This window comes from Acyrthosiphon pisum, chromosome A2, assembly GCF_005508785.2.
Source record: "Acyrthosiphon pisum isolate AL4f chromosome A2, pea_aphid_22Mar2018_4r6ur, whole genome shotgun sequence".
Taxonomy (NCBI): domain Eukaryota; kingdom Metazoa; phylum Arthropoda; class Insecta; order Hemiptera; family Aphididae; genus Acyrthosiphon; species Acyrthosiphon pisum.
Genome location: NC_042495.1, coordinates 104,492,218 through 104,506,114, shown reverse-complemented (window position 1 = coordinate 104,506,114; position 13,897 = coordinate 104,492,218). Strand labels below are relative to the sequence as shown.

General features: G+C 29.9%; 1 protein-coding gene across 1 annotated transcript; it reads left to right on the top strand.

Annotated features, from left to right (window-relative positions):
- The first annotated feature begins 8,524 nt into the window (after positions 1–8,524).
- LOC100167583 (pre-mRNA-splicing factor Slu7) lies at positions 8,525–11,777 on the top strand. Its single transcript, XM_008184040.3, has 6 exons — positions 8,525–8,766; positions 8,835–9,020; positions 9,821–10,123; positions 10,195–10,418; positions 10,477–10,783; positions 10,838–11,777. Exons 1-6 carry the CDS (start codon positions 8,650–8,652, stop codon positions 11,435–11,437), a joined length of 1,737 nt encoding a protein of 578 aa, XP_008182262.1. The 5' UTR covers positions 8,525–8,649; the 3' UTR covers positions 11,438–11,777.
- Positions 11,778–13,897: the final 2,120 nt, after the last annotated feature.

Sequence of the window (13,897 nt, the reverse complement as noted above, 5' to 3'; positions counted from 1 at the left end):
GAATTCCAAAATGATTTGGATTTGATTTACCGCGTTTGTGAGATTTGTATGTACAATGAATAATCACGATGCTTAAGTGTTACATTTTGCACGTATATTAGAAAAGGTCTGATAATTTTTATGTTGTTTGAGTATTTATAAATATTATGAGCTATTTTTTTTTGTCTTAAATGAGTTTTTTAGTTCCTTACTAAACCATTTCGGATAGTTGAATTCGTAAATTTGAATTTTAGGAATAAAGTGATCCATAATATAACGAATGTGATAATAAAATAAATCCAAACTTTTGTCGATACTATTTTTATTAAAATAATCTATATATTCAATATGTCCTAAATATTTTACAATACATATAGATGTAATCACCTGCACGCCAATTATACGTATAATCGTTACAAGGTAGATAATTTGTTATATAATGTGTAAAGGTAACAGTTATTGGAGGGTGAAATACATCAATAGGCATAATTGGATTAATACATAAATCGACATCAATAGCAGTAGAATTTGTTAAGACGTAATCCAGGATAGTGTTTTTATTATTTTTTATACAATTTAATTGAGAGAGATTTAAAAATGCTAATTTATCATCAAAATAAGTGTATACGTTTGAAAAATTTGCTGATGGTAGGTTAAAGTCGCCAAACAGTAAGAAGATAGCATTATGGTATTTTTTATACAGTGCTTCAATATAATCAAAATAAGAATTATATACATTTTCATTAGATTTTTTTGTTTTTTATTTATTGATTTGCATTGCAAATCTACTTTTGGATCACTTTTGGTGACGTGACGGTCATCAACGGTGCAGATATGGCGATGCGACCGACATCGGAACGAATAGTGACATCAACTTTTTTGAAAACACTTGGACGGCTGGCACACTGGTGGATTATCTTCCCGACGAAATGTGTCCTCCCTGCTTGGAGTCGTTAACGCCGCCGTCGTAATAATTGTATCGTCTCCGATTTCGTCTGGTAGCTGTGAAACGGGCCCGGACGAGAGGACGCAGGACGGTCAGTAATATTGATGTAGGGCACTCGAACCATCCCGAAATTTGTTTGACGACGCGAAGGTCTCCGTCGAGATGGGCTGACGCGGCCGTGGTAAGCTATTCGTCTGCAGTGCCGAACCGCTTCGGTCGAGCGGCCTTCGTTGAGAGCTGTGCACCGAGAACCACCCGGCGTCGCTGTTGGCGGAACTCGGATATAGGAGCACGTGACGTACATTACATTTACATAATATACAATATACCAGTGCCGTAGCCAGGGGGTGGGCACTGGAGACACGCCCCCCCCCCCGAAATTTTTTTTAGCTTGTTTTATATTATATTATATGTTTGATAAAAATTAAAAGTTAAGGCTGTCGAAGTGAACCATTTCGAAGGGGTCAGATTTAGGAAATATTGTACACCCATCGTTAGTACTATATCTATGTGTGTAGTGACTGATCATTAGTGTGTGCGAGTTCCCCGAACGCTTTATGTAATTTAGGATAAACGACGGCTAAGATTCTTGAACCCCAGTAAAGTACATACGCGCAGTCACGTCACTATATTTTGTGATAAAATAATGTTCAACTAACATGTACCACAAAACTTCCAAAAAGTGGAAGACAAATTCACCCAGTACCAAAAGCCCTTTTGGCTATTTTAATTTTGAAAACATATATTTGAATTCCTTAATTTCTTTTCTAGATAATGTAGAAAATTAATTTATGATTCGTAGTATTGTTTAATTAGTATTATAGTACCAGAGAAATTTTTTTTTTCAAAGTTCACTTTTACTTTTGAATTAATAAAAAAAAATCGCTCCCAACAAAACGCACAAAAAGCGGAGAAATTGTTATGTTCTTTTCGAAATTAAAATTGGATTCCTGGAAGTATATTTTTTTCCGCTTATTGATCAAATTGCACGAAAAAACTACCAGCTTTCAACAGTTCTAATATAGTCTTGTATTTTTGTTAGTAAATTTTAATAATATTCGAACAAAAATGGAATGTTTTGTTTACTACACATTTTGATATAATGATAATAATATTGATGTATACAATAACCTATGGTTTACAATAATATTAATACATTGTTATATTAAAATGTAGCCAATGTAGGTACCATACTTGTTAACATAAATATAATATAGTCATAAAACGAGTAGTAGATACACTTTATGCACAAATGGGTCATAATTAAATATTCTAGCATTTCAAAGGCTAGAGAAAAAAAAATTAAGTGCCCCCCCCCCCCAAACATTTTTTTCTGGCTACGGCACTGCAATATACATATAGGTAAGTAACACAACGAACGCAGGGCTGGATTTTGAGCAACTGCTCCCCTCCTTTTTTTTGGTAAGAATTTATCAACACAAATTTCAAATATTCTACTTAGGTTTTAATATAAAATATAAAATTATAATATAGATATTAATACGACAAATGACAATTAAATGAATAATAAATAATTTTTACATGTCATATAAATCTATTTCATTTAGCGACGACTTTTTTTGATGCAAAATCATCTAGTATATTAATTATTATAGTATATTAAATAGTCAACTATTTATACCACTACACTACTAAGCTATATTCAGACTATAATATTATAAAATATATTGAAATCGCGTTTAATCTAGAAGATATCTGACTCCGTTGTTGAACGAAGATATGGCTTTACTCTTTTCAGCTGAAATACGGTTCTGATGAAATATATCCCCCCCACACCCCCAAGGCTCGTAGACCGTAGTATAAAATAAGTAATAGCTTAAAATTAATATAAATATTTAAACATATCATTGCGTAATGCGTATAGATGCTCTGTTTAATGAGAGTAAAATTAGTAAATATAGCTAGTAAAATATAGTAAAATGTATAATTTAAATTGAATTAGGTATAACAAAATAATAAGCGTCGTTATTCTTTGTTTAAATATCTAATTTCGCCCAAATTTTAATTTAAATATCTTTGAGAAAAAATAGTCAGTATTTATACATACATTGTTTGGTTACAGTATTAACTATTAACTACTTATGAATTATGAGGAACCTTCAAACCTTATTTTAAATGTTCAATGTATTTTACATCACATTATCACAAGTATAAATATATTATTATGTTTAAACTTTCTGCGAAGTTAACTAATATCAATTTTACTAATAATCTTATTTTGTCGTTATAGATATTTAACATTCATTTTAATTACGTAATCGGAGATGCAGTCAAATATATCTATTTGATCATTAAAATATTATAGTAGGGACTACCTAAGTATTTTTTGACATTTTATGTCTTTGCTTTGGCACATAGAATCGAAAAACGTTACGTTACATAATTTCTTTTTTTTTGATTTTTCAATGTGGTGTTAACAGCTACGTCGTGTGTCGTGTCGTGCGAGGGCTTGGTTATTATATGGTTACGATTGGTAACCAATATGGTTTAAAAGTTGAGCAGTAGCAGGGGTATGAAACTCCGTGAATTGGCCGAATCGGGCGATTGTGGCCTTGAACACGGTCTCCAGGGAGGCGTGGCATACGTGAAATAGGGAATGGTAAACAAGCCGACCCCGCGTCACGTATCCCGCCAAAGTTCTGGTAAACGTTTACATAATATGGGTGACTTTGGGTCTAACATCATATTGGTGTGGTAAACGTTTCCATGTTTTTCGAAGGTTTAGACTTCAGATCATAGGTAAACAAGACCCCAATCAGCTGATCGAGTTTCGCTTCTATATTGTTCTATGGCAGTAGTCAATTCTTGGTATACTCGGTTGCAACTTGGTTATTACATGATACCAAAAAAGTAATATCCAATCACAATACGATTTGATTGACACGACACGACACACGACGCAGCTGTGAATCCGGCTTTACTGTTTGAGCTGGTTGTCAACGTAACTGATAGTGGTATAAATTAACCAAAGACCAACCAAAGTATCGATACTTTACTAGTGTCGGTAGCACGATGTAGGTAAAACGGTGTAGTCACTCGAGCCGAGAAGTGAGTCCAAATCAGACGGCACTTTGGTTAGCGCGCCTTCCGCCAGGTAGCGCTAAAAAGGCCGATCAACAACCGGCTGCTATAATAGAGAGGCCGTATTTGTAATGCATTAAATGCCTTTTTGCGTATTATCCGCGGTAAAGTTTTAAAATTTCATACTTCAGTATTCAATATTCATTCAAATTTATAATTTAATATAATCAAATATTCACCTTATAGTATTATAATTTATTATACTATTTAATAGGTACTATTGACGTAAAAATAAAAACTGGAGTGAAGAATTGAAGGATTCTTTATTCCTCTCACTTTGACTGGAAGAACAATTTGCATTGGTAAATAAATGCATTACTTTTTTACCTAATTAGTTACCTTTTTCTTTGTTATTTTTTCCTTAAAAATAGCTTAATAAATCTAACAATGTTAATATATTTTTACTGTTGATTAAACTAAAAAACAACCCAGGGACATACAGATACCTTGTAGATATGGGGGTAGATACATAATATTATGTACAACTAGTATTTTCTTTGTTTAATCTTTAATTTAAAAAATATAAAAATATCCCTACATTTGAAAATCGTTCTGGTAATCCTAAAAATATTGTCGGAATAGCATTTTCTCTCAATGCCGGACGTATTCGTTCAATATATTTAATTGACCCATCAGGCATTTTACACTCATATTTTAAAAAATCATCTTCTTTAAAATGTAAGCCGCAAACTACATCTTTTATGGATAAGTTCCTATCTTTCCGCGGTATTTTATTATTCCATACAGATAGTAAGTCCTGCAAGATAAATAATTTTAAAACGTTCATGTTTATACCAGAATACCTGTATTAGTTGTTATGTAGCTTTTTATACATTTATTTTGTTTTTGTTATTATTATTATTATTATTATTATTATTTTTTTGTCTTTCTAGTTATATTTTTATTTATCCCTTTGTTATTAGTTTAATATGTGTCAATTATTATGTAATGTTTTTTTTCTTGTTAAAGGGCGTACCTATGTCCGTTGATTATTAATAAATAAATAATTTAGACTACATATTCAAACATTGTATTTGTTATTCTTATTAAAAATATAAAGTCTCTAAGAGATAACTTAGAATGTAAGAACCCTAGAGAACATTTTGATTTAAATGACATAATGCAAAAATTAAATTTATATTAAAAATCAGACTGTTCTTTATTATTGGTTTTTTGTATAATTAATTGTATATTTAATTATATTAGTATTAATAGTTATATACCTACTTATATGTATTGAATAGTTTTCTTTTGTCTTAAAAATAATGTTATATAAAGATCAGTAGAATAATAAAAAAAATTGTGGACGCAGGCTTCCTCTCGGTGGTCGACGTGTTATGTTTCGTTAGAAGTATATTATTACAGTACATAATTAAGTATACAAAATATTATTATAATTTAAAACTAAACAATAACTATCTATATTACTTGTGGTGGATGGAACATGGGTGGTAAATTTTTCCCTGCTGATTTTAATATTTTAGTATTACTTAAGTAACCAGACTTGCATGCGGGAACAAAACATTTGTTGGGCATATTTATTAGCACAATATGAAAAATGTTTAAAAATAATTATAAGTTTTACTAGTTTTAGGTAGGTGTGGGTGGTTATATTTCTACTATAGGTAGTGTGGTACCGTGGTACTATAGGATAATAAAATATAAATAAACAATGTTCATCAATATGTTAATAATATGTTTATTATTCAAAACAAATATACTGAAATAGACCATATTATTGCTTATAAAATATTTCCGAAACCGGCCTTCTTAGCGCTTCCTGGTGGACAATTGTGTAACTAAACTGCCGTAAAAACGGTACTCACTTATTTCTCATACGTACAATTGATAGTGACTACACCGTTTTACCTACATCGTGACTTGACACTTGTACAATACTATGCGGTTACATGGCTTGACAATTTTATATAATAATACAATATTTATAATCAATTATTAATTTATAATTGTTATAATAATATGTTGCCATATTTTCAGTGACGTAACCTTGATATGAAATAAGTATATGAATACTAAGTGTTTGAAACAAGTGTATGAAATAAGAATAGTATTTGATGAGAACTGTTTACTCAAAATATTTGTAAAAGCCCACATATACGTTAGAAATTACTATAATTTTTAACGCTATATTGAAATATTGAATATTGATATTGTAGATATAGCATGGTCGGGATTTTCTGATAATAATAAATTTAGCTAGGTAAGTACCAACTTGAGATTTAAGTGTATTTTTATTTTTTTTTTTATTTTTGTGTATTTGTGCATTTTTGTTTTAAAAAAGACATAAAAACCTAAAATTATATTTTTCAGTGGAAAAAAAGGAGAAGTTAATTTAGGGCATGGATCAGTTGCGTTTAATGTAATGTATTTAGGTAGTTCAGTGGTTGCGCCTAAGACAAAATTTGTGTCTATTATAGAGTCAGTCATAGACCTACAAACTAAGTTAGTTTATAGGTCTATGGGGTCGTATACCAATATTACGCTGTTCGCATTTTACGCTCGGTATACCAATTTATCGCACTCCTTATTTTTACAGTCAATATATTTTTCGAAAAACCAAAATTATTATTGATTTGCGATCAACATTCTATAATCATACCAAGACTTTTATAAAACATCAATATTTCAATATAGCATCAACGAACCAAAATATATGTATTTGAGTGATGGACGAAAAAATGTTTTTTAATAATTAAGTCTAAGTGAAAAAAGTAAACCGTAGTTAATTCTCAATGAATTAAAATTTCGAAAAATTGGTAAAACAACAAATGAAATTAAAGTAAGGTGTAGGTACAGTTAAATTGACAAACAAAATGTTTTTATTAAATCTGAAAAATCTATTTAATTAGGTACTATTTAAAGTAAATAACTTTAAAATATTATGTACTATGAATAATTGTACAAATTTTATAAAAATATAATATATATACTGTAATTACACCTATAGAATAATATTATCATGGAGATGTATTTAATTGTAATTATATATTTATGTATATTGTATATTAGATTATAAATGTATGACGACATGACGTTTTTGTTCATTGTATTTCAATAAAAATAATTGTATGTTCTATTAAATTATATAAATATTTTTAGGATGTTATTTAGAAATTTAGTACATTATTGGTCTATCATCCCTAAAAATTACCGAAAGTAATTATTGGTACATATATGAAAGGGTCAATTAAGCGCAATTGGTAAACTCCTATAACTTTTAATACTTTTCATGTTAACTATACCTATATGTATGCAATTATTATTAAATATATATTAATTACTTATGACAGTTAGGTATTGTATAATCGAAATGAACTGGTACAAGCATATACCTCGGAAATGTCAGTCCACTGTTTCGCTCAATTAAACTTGAAATCGGTACTTATACAGTTATAAATAATTAACTACTTCTCCGAAATTTGATTTGGTGAATGGATGGGACGTAGCTTCAATATTTGTCAATTGCCATTATGGATGAACACTGTTCGTGACGCCGCAGACGGTTCCGATGCACCCCTTGTAAGTAAATTGTCAAACACAGTATATTATATAGGAGGTACCTATATTAAATAAGTATGTTATGAAAATAAATGGTGATACTGATGTACCCAAATTATAAAATCAATGGTGAAACACCGAAACCACGAACATTAGAGAGCTGTAACATTACAGTATTTTTAAGGGGATTGAATGCGGTGATTTAATAAGGGGTCGCGTATAGGCAACTCGATGTCTTATACTCATTAACATGACAAATTAATTGAAATTATAATTATATAATTTGTCATGCTCATTACGCAGTGTGGTTGTGTGCGAACTGCGAAGTAAATGATCATTAGTGTGCGTAGATACGTTCGGAATCTTTCGTGTGCCACTCTCGCACACACACGAACATGTCAACAAATCGAGAAAAACGAAATATATTATTCTCTATACATCACCTATAAAAACTACCAAAAGCGGTAGTAAATTAAACATACTTCCTGAAGTTTGATTATAATTTCGAAGAAAAGGGTTGAATTCGTAAGCTCATAGACTATGCTTTGTAAGAACCACTTTTTTGATATAAAGCCCAAAATAAATACGAATGTATAATACAATTATGTCATGAGATTTTTTTTAAAAATATCCAAATTTTATGGTCCTTTAAAATTGAAAATTGAAAATGGACTTCCTGGAAAGCCTAGTTATTTTTCCAAAGAATTCATACGTATATTAAAAATTAAAATCGGACACTCGGAAGTATGTGTAATTTACCACCGCTTATTGGTCTAAAACGTACGGAAAATACGTGACATGCGACCCTTAATGCGTGATACACCAATACAATAATCAGTACGTGTATCTTTAGTAGCCTATATACGACGCCGCATGATTATGGTTTTATGATGGAATTACATTTCTACCGATTTTCCTTGATAAGTGATAACCTATCAACATAATTGATAACACTATTTAAGTTTTCGACTGTTTTGATTTTCAAGATACGACTGTCGAGTGTCGACTATAGATAATACAAGTTTAGAGTTTAGACAAATGACAACTAACAAGTCGAGTGTCGAATCCATTCTAAGAAGCTGAATTTGTGTACCTCTAACAAAATGGCAACAATATCGGAAATTTTAAAAACTAAGCCCGAGGACGAAGAGGAAGAGGAACCAAAAAAGAAATCGCGTGAAGATTGGAGAAAAGCCAAAGAACTTGAAGAAGCCCGAAAAGTTAGTGAAAACAATATTTATTGTTTCTATTTTGTATGACAGATATTAACTGATTATAATATACTTAGGCAGGAACAGCTCCAGCAGCAGTAGACGAAGAGGGTAAAGATATCAATCCTCACATTCCTCAATATATTTCATCAGCGCCATGGTATTATGGTACTTCTGGTCCAACACTAAAACATCAACGTGTTCCCGAAAAAGCCAAAGAATATTCAAGTTTAGACGAATGGTACAAACGAGGTGTAAATACTGTAAGTATTCTTCAATATATTATGTTATGATACCTTTTGATTTGAATGTTATCTGTTATATTAATGCTATGTAACAAGTAATGCGACTGGTGCAATGTTTGTTTACGTGTGAAGGATGTTCATTTAAACACTTTATAATGTGTATAATATAGTGTATTTACAACATTCTACTAAAATCACTTAGGTGCTGCTACATATTTGATTTATTCAATGCTTTTTCCAAAGTGTTAAGATTTAATGTTAGATATGTATGTAGTACAAATTATATTAATAAAACATTATTCATTAATAGTTTATTCAGATACTGATTAATACAATTAAAAATATAGAATTATAGTTTCGTATAAAGTATAAACTATAAACCCAACATAAGAACTATACATTCGACTTTCAAACTTTTTTTCTTTATTTATCAAACTTATCACATTCTACCTGTTAAAAATAATGTCAATATTTTGATATTTCTGTATATTATTGTTATGTATACATACTTTATTTTATTATTCAAGCATTCTTATCCATCCAATACATATTTGTATTATACAATAAAAAATTATACCTATTTGTATTTTTATTTTTAAGATAAAAATGTTTGGGTTGCACAAAAATGTAGTATAGTAGCTATGTCCTTTGACAAAAAAAAAAAAAATTATATTTTCGTAGAGTTATTTGAATGATGTAGTGCCCATATTATATTATACTGGTGGTAGTGCCTAACTCAATAAGATATTGCTTTGCTCAGAATAAAAATATCACTGTTTATTGCATATTAATTTAATTACATTTTTACTTTAATAAAGGAATCCGTAAGCACCAAATTCCGCAAAGGAGCGTGCGAAAACTGTGGTGCAATGACACATAAAAAAAAAGACTGTTTTGAAAGACCACGAAAAATTGGAGCTATTCATAATTCTATTAATATTGCACCAGATGAATATGTACAACCCGAACTCAATCAAGATTTTGATGGAAAACGAGATCGATGGGCTGGATATGATCCTTCTCAACATAAAGCAATTATCGAACAGTATCAACAAATTGAAGAGGCCAAACGTGACCTCCGTGCTCAAAAACTAAATGCTGATGGAGATGAAAAAGGAGAAGTAATTTCAATTTTTAAAGCCAATTAAATTTAAATTATAGCTATTTATACTATAAAATATTTAATCTATAGGGTAACAGTTCTGCTGATGAAAATGATGAAGATAAATATGTAGATGATTTTGACATGCCTGGAACAAAAGTAGACAGCAAACAACGTATTACTGTTAGAAATTTAAGAATCCGTGAAGATACGGCAAAATATCTTAGAAATTTAGATTTATCATCAGCCTATTATGATCCTAAAACAAGGTCAATGAGGGACAACCCACACAAACCTGGAGAAGATCCAGAACAGTAAGTTACAAATTAGTTAAATGTATTAACAAGGTATTAATTTATTAATCAATTTTAGAGTGGAATATGCTGGTGAGAATTTTGTTAGATTCAGTGGTGATACTAATAAACATGCACAGGCACAGTTATTTGCTTGGGAGGCATATGAACGTGGTGTTGATGTTCACCTACTAGCTGAACCTACAAAATTAGAACAACTGAAAAAAGAGTATGAAACTCATAAAGATCGTTTTAAAAAGAAAACTCAGAATACAGTATTGGCAAAATACGGTGGAGAAGAACACTTGCAAACACCTCCTGTACAGTTGTTATTAGCACAAACTGAAGAGTACATTGAATATTCTAGAAGAGGAGATATCATTAAAGTATGAATAATAATTTTTAACCTTTCAATATTTATGTAACTTTTTTTTTTTTAGGGTGAAGAAAAAGGAATTGTACGTTCACGTTATGAAGAAGATGTTTACCCCTCAAATCATACATCTGTTTGGGGTTCTTACTGGGAAGCAGGAGAATGGGGTTATAAGTGCTGCCGTTCGTTGGTACAAAACTCTTATTGCACGGGAAAATCAGGAGTTGCATTGTCTACAAATGTTCCGGAATTAGGAAAAATTGTCCCGGTTGTTGAAAATACTGTACCAGAGTCTGTTAGTATATTTAAGGAAAAAGATACTAAAGCTGAATCAATTACATCTCATTGTTCATCATCTTCATCATCATCAGATTCATCAGATTCTGAAAAGTTGAAAGAAAAGTCAAAAAAAAAGAAAAAGAAGAAAAAGAAGAAGAAGAAAATGATGAAAAAGAAGGCTAAAAAAGAGGAAGTAAAAGATGCATTGAAAAAGGCATTAGATAAAGAAGAAGAACGATTGAAAGAAGTTGATCGAATTATGAATATGGATGAGAGAAAACGTCCATATAATAGTATGTATGAAGTTTCTAAGCCTACCGATGAAGAAATTGAAGCATATCACATGAAAAAACGCAGAGAAGAAGATCCTATGTCCAATTTTGTTTAATTTTTTTATTTACTTGAATATTACATAAATCCTTACATAAAAAATGTTCAATTGTATTGTAATTTACATTATATGTTAAATGGAACGTTGATATAATTATATTATTAATTCCCGTAATACATTGATAAAACCAATATTTGTATATTAACTAAAGATGGGTTCTTAGACTTATCAAACTCTCAAACGCACTGAACTTCGAGAAATTCCAACAGCTTTAACTCTGATGAAAATTAATACTCAAAATCAATATTTATTTAATAAAGACTAGCCGTTTTACACTACACAATTTGGTATACATAGGTTTTTATAAATATATTATAGTAACACAACAAATATTAAATAAAATATTGTATAATATTAATAATAATAGTAAAGATTAAATAATACCTAGTTAAATTACTCATATCAAAAATTATGTTAAAGAGGATGATTATCTACAATGGTATTTCTGTATTATAATAACATTTTATTAATATGCTGTGTATCACACTGTGTATACTTGGATAATCATTGGGACCAATCTAGAAAGAACGAATCACAAAATGACACAATAAAATGTTTTTATAAGAGTTGGGTTTTTCATAATTTTTGTGTGTTGCTGTTCAAAAAACATAACATTTTTGTAAAGTTTACTGAGGATGGTCTTATGACTTATTTATTACTATTATTTATATAGTTTAATACATTTAAAATGGCTTATTCTAGAATACTATTTTTATTTCATGTATGAGCCTCATCAGCTTAACATTTAAATCATAAATAAATTAAATTTTAAGTTTGAAAATTCAAAAAAAAAAAGTTTGAGTATAAAATAGATTACAATATGAGGAAAAAAACTAAGTTTGCATTTGTGAAAATTTAAGTTTGACCCATCCCCAAAATTAATAATATTTATTAATATTATAATATTATATATTATGCTATATTATAATATAATATTTACAACAATGGGAATCTTTCTAATATTTAAAAATATATTTGATTATGTTTTTATTTACATTTTGTAATTTGTAATGTTTTTTGATTTTCCAAATTTTCTTTAAAGTTTTATAAGTTTTTGTACATATAAAGATTCAAATATTATTTTATTTTATTTGTCTTCTGTAAAATCTATAGCTAAATTGTTGTGCTGATGTAGTGAAATCAATATAAGCAACGAAAATACAAGATAGTAAAAATGTAAATACTTATTGTTAAGTTATTATATTTTATTATTTACTAGCTCTAAGTGAAGCTCGGGGACCGTTGGACTCGCTGTGAGTGGGTACAGTATTTTGCGAGTAAGAGTCGTTTGAATTATAAAAGTCGCGACAGTTACAACTTTTGTAGGACGAACGTTTAGGATTAGTGGATTGGAGATATAAGGCTTGCCGTTTTGGCGGGAATGTTTAAAAGTTAGAGCGTCTAGCAATCCATCACTAACGTTGCAAATAGATAGGCTGGATACGATCTCCTGTTGTTGAAAACTGTAGAGTCGGATCGCGGACAATCTCTACACAACTATACATAAGGAGCGTTATTAACTTTAAAATGGTTTAATATGATTTTGTTCATAATATTACTATATGATAGGATGTTATATTGTTACCTATTTGGCTATTTACCTACCTATATTTCAATTTTCAGATTAAAAATAATTATAATAAATATTATACGCACTACAATTTCTAAGTAGAAATAAGTTCTTTAGTATTTCTAAATTTCTACCTAGGTACCTAATCTGAAAATTGAAGTGTAATTGACTAAATAATACATATTATAGGTAGGTATAACATTACACTACGCCTAATTATTATATATTACAATACTATCAGTATAACGTTAGTGTTATAACTTATAACGTTTCTTTGAATTGTTTATAAACCCTACGTCCCGCAAGTCAACACATACACGACATGTATATAACGTACATATTGAGCACACATAGTGTGCTAGCTGTCTGTATAATAGTAATAGAATTGACATCGGGCATCACACCGCTGCAGTGGGACGTCAACCTACAACCACCAATAACCCACCACCGATTTAAATCATCTTGCAAATTACAACAAATACATTTCATCACGATTTAAGCTAGATGATTATTTTTCAAATAATTTAAAAATGTGTTCATTGCTACCTATTGCAGTCAATTCAGATTTAATTTGAGAAAACATCAATTAATCTCAAATTATTATACTATTATACATTTTACTACATTTATAACGAATACTATTAATTTAAAGAAACATAGTGCAGTGCCGTAACCAGAAGAAAATGTTGGGGGGGGGGCACTTAATTTTTTTTTCATTAGCCTTTGAAATGCTAGAATATCTATAATTATGACCACTGGACAATATTCCACACCATTATTTTTAACTGGCAATTCACTATAGGTATGTCATACGAGAGGTTCAAAAATAAATCAAAAATGATCTTTGTTTTTTTGACACTCGGCAACCATTGGCGGAGATTTGAGGG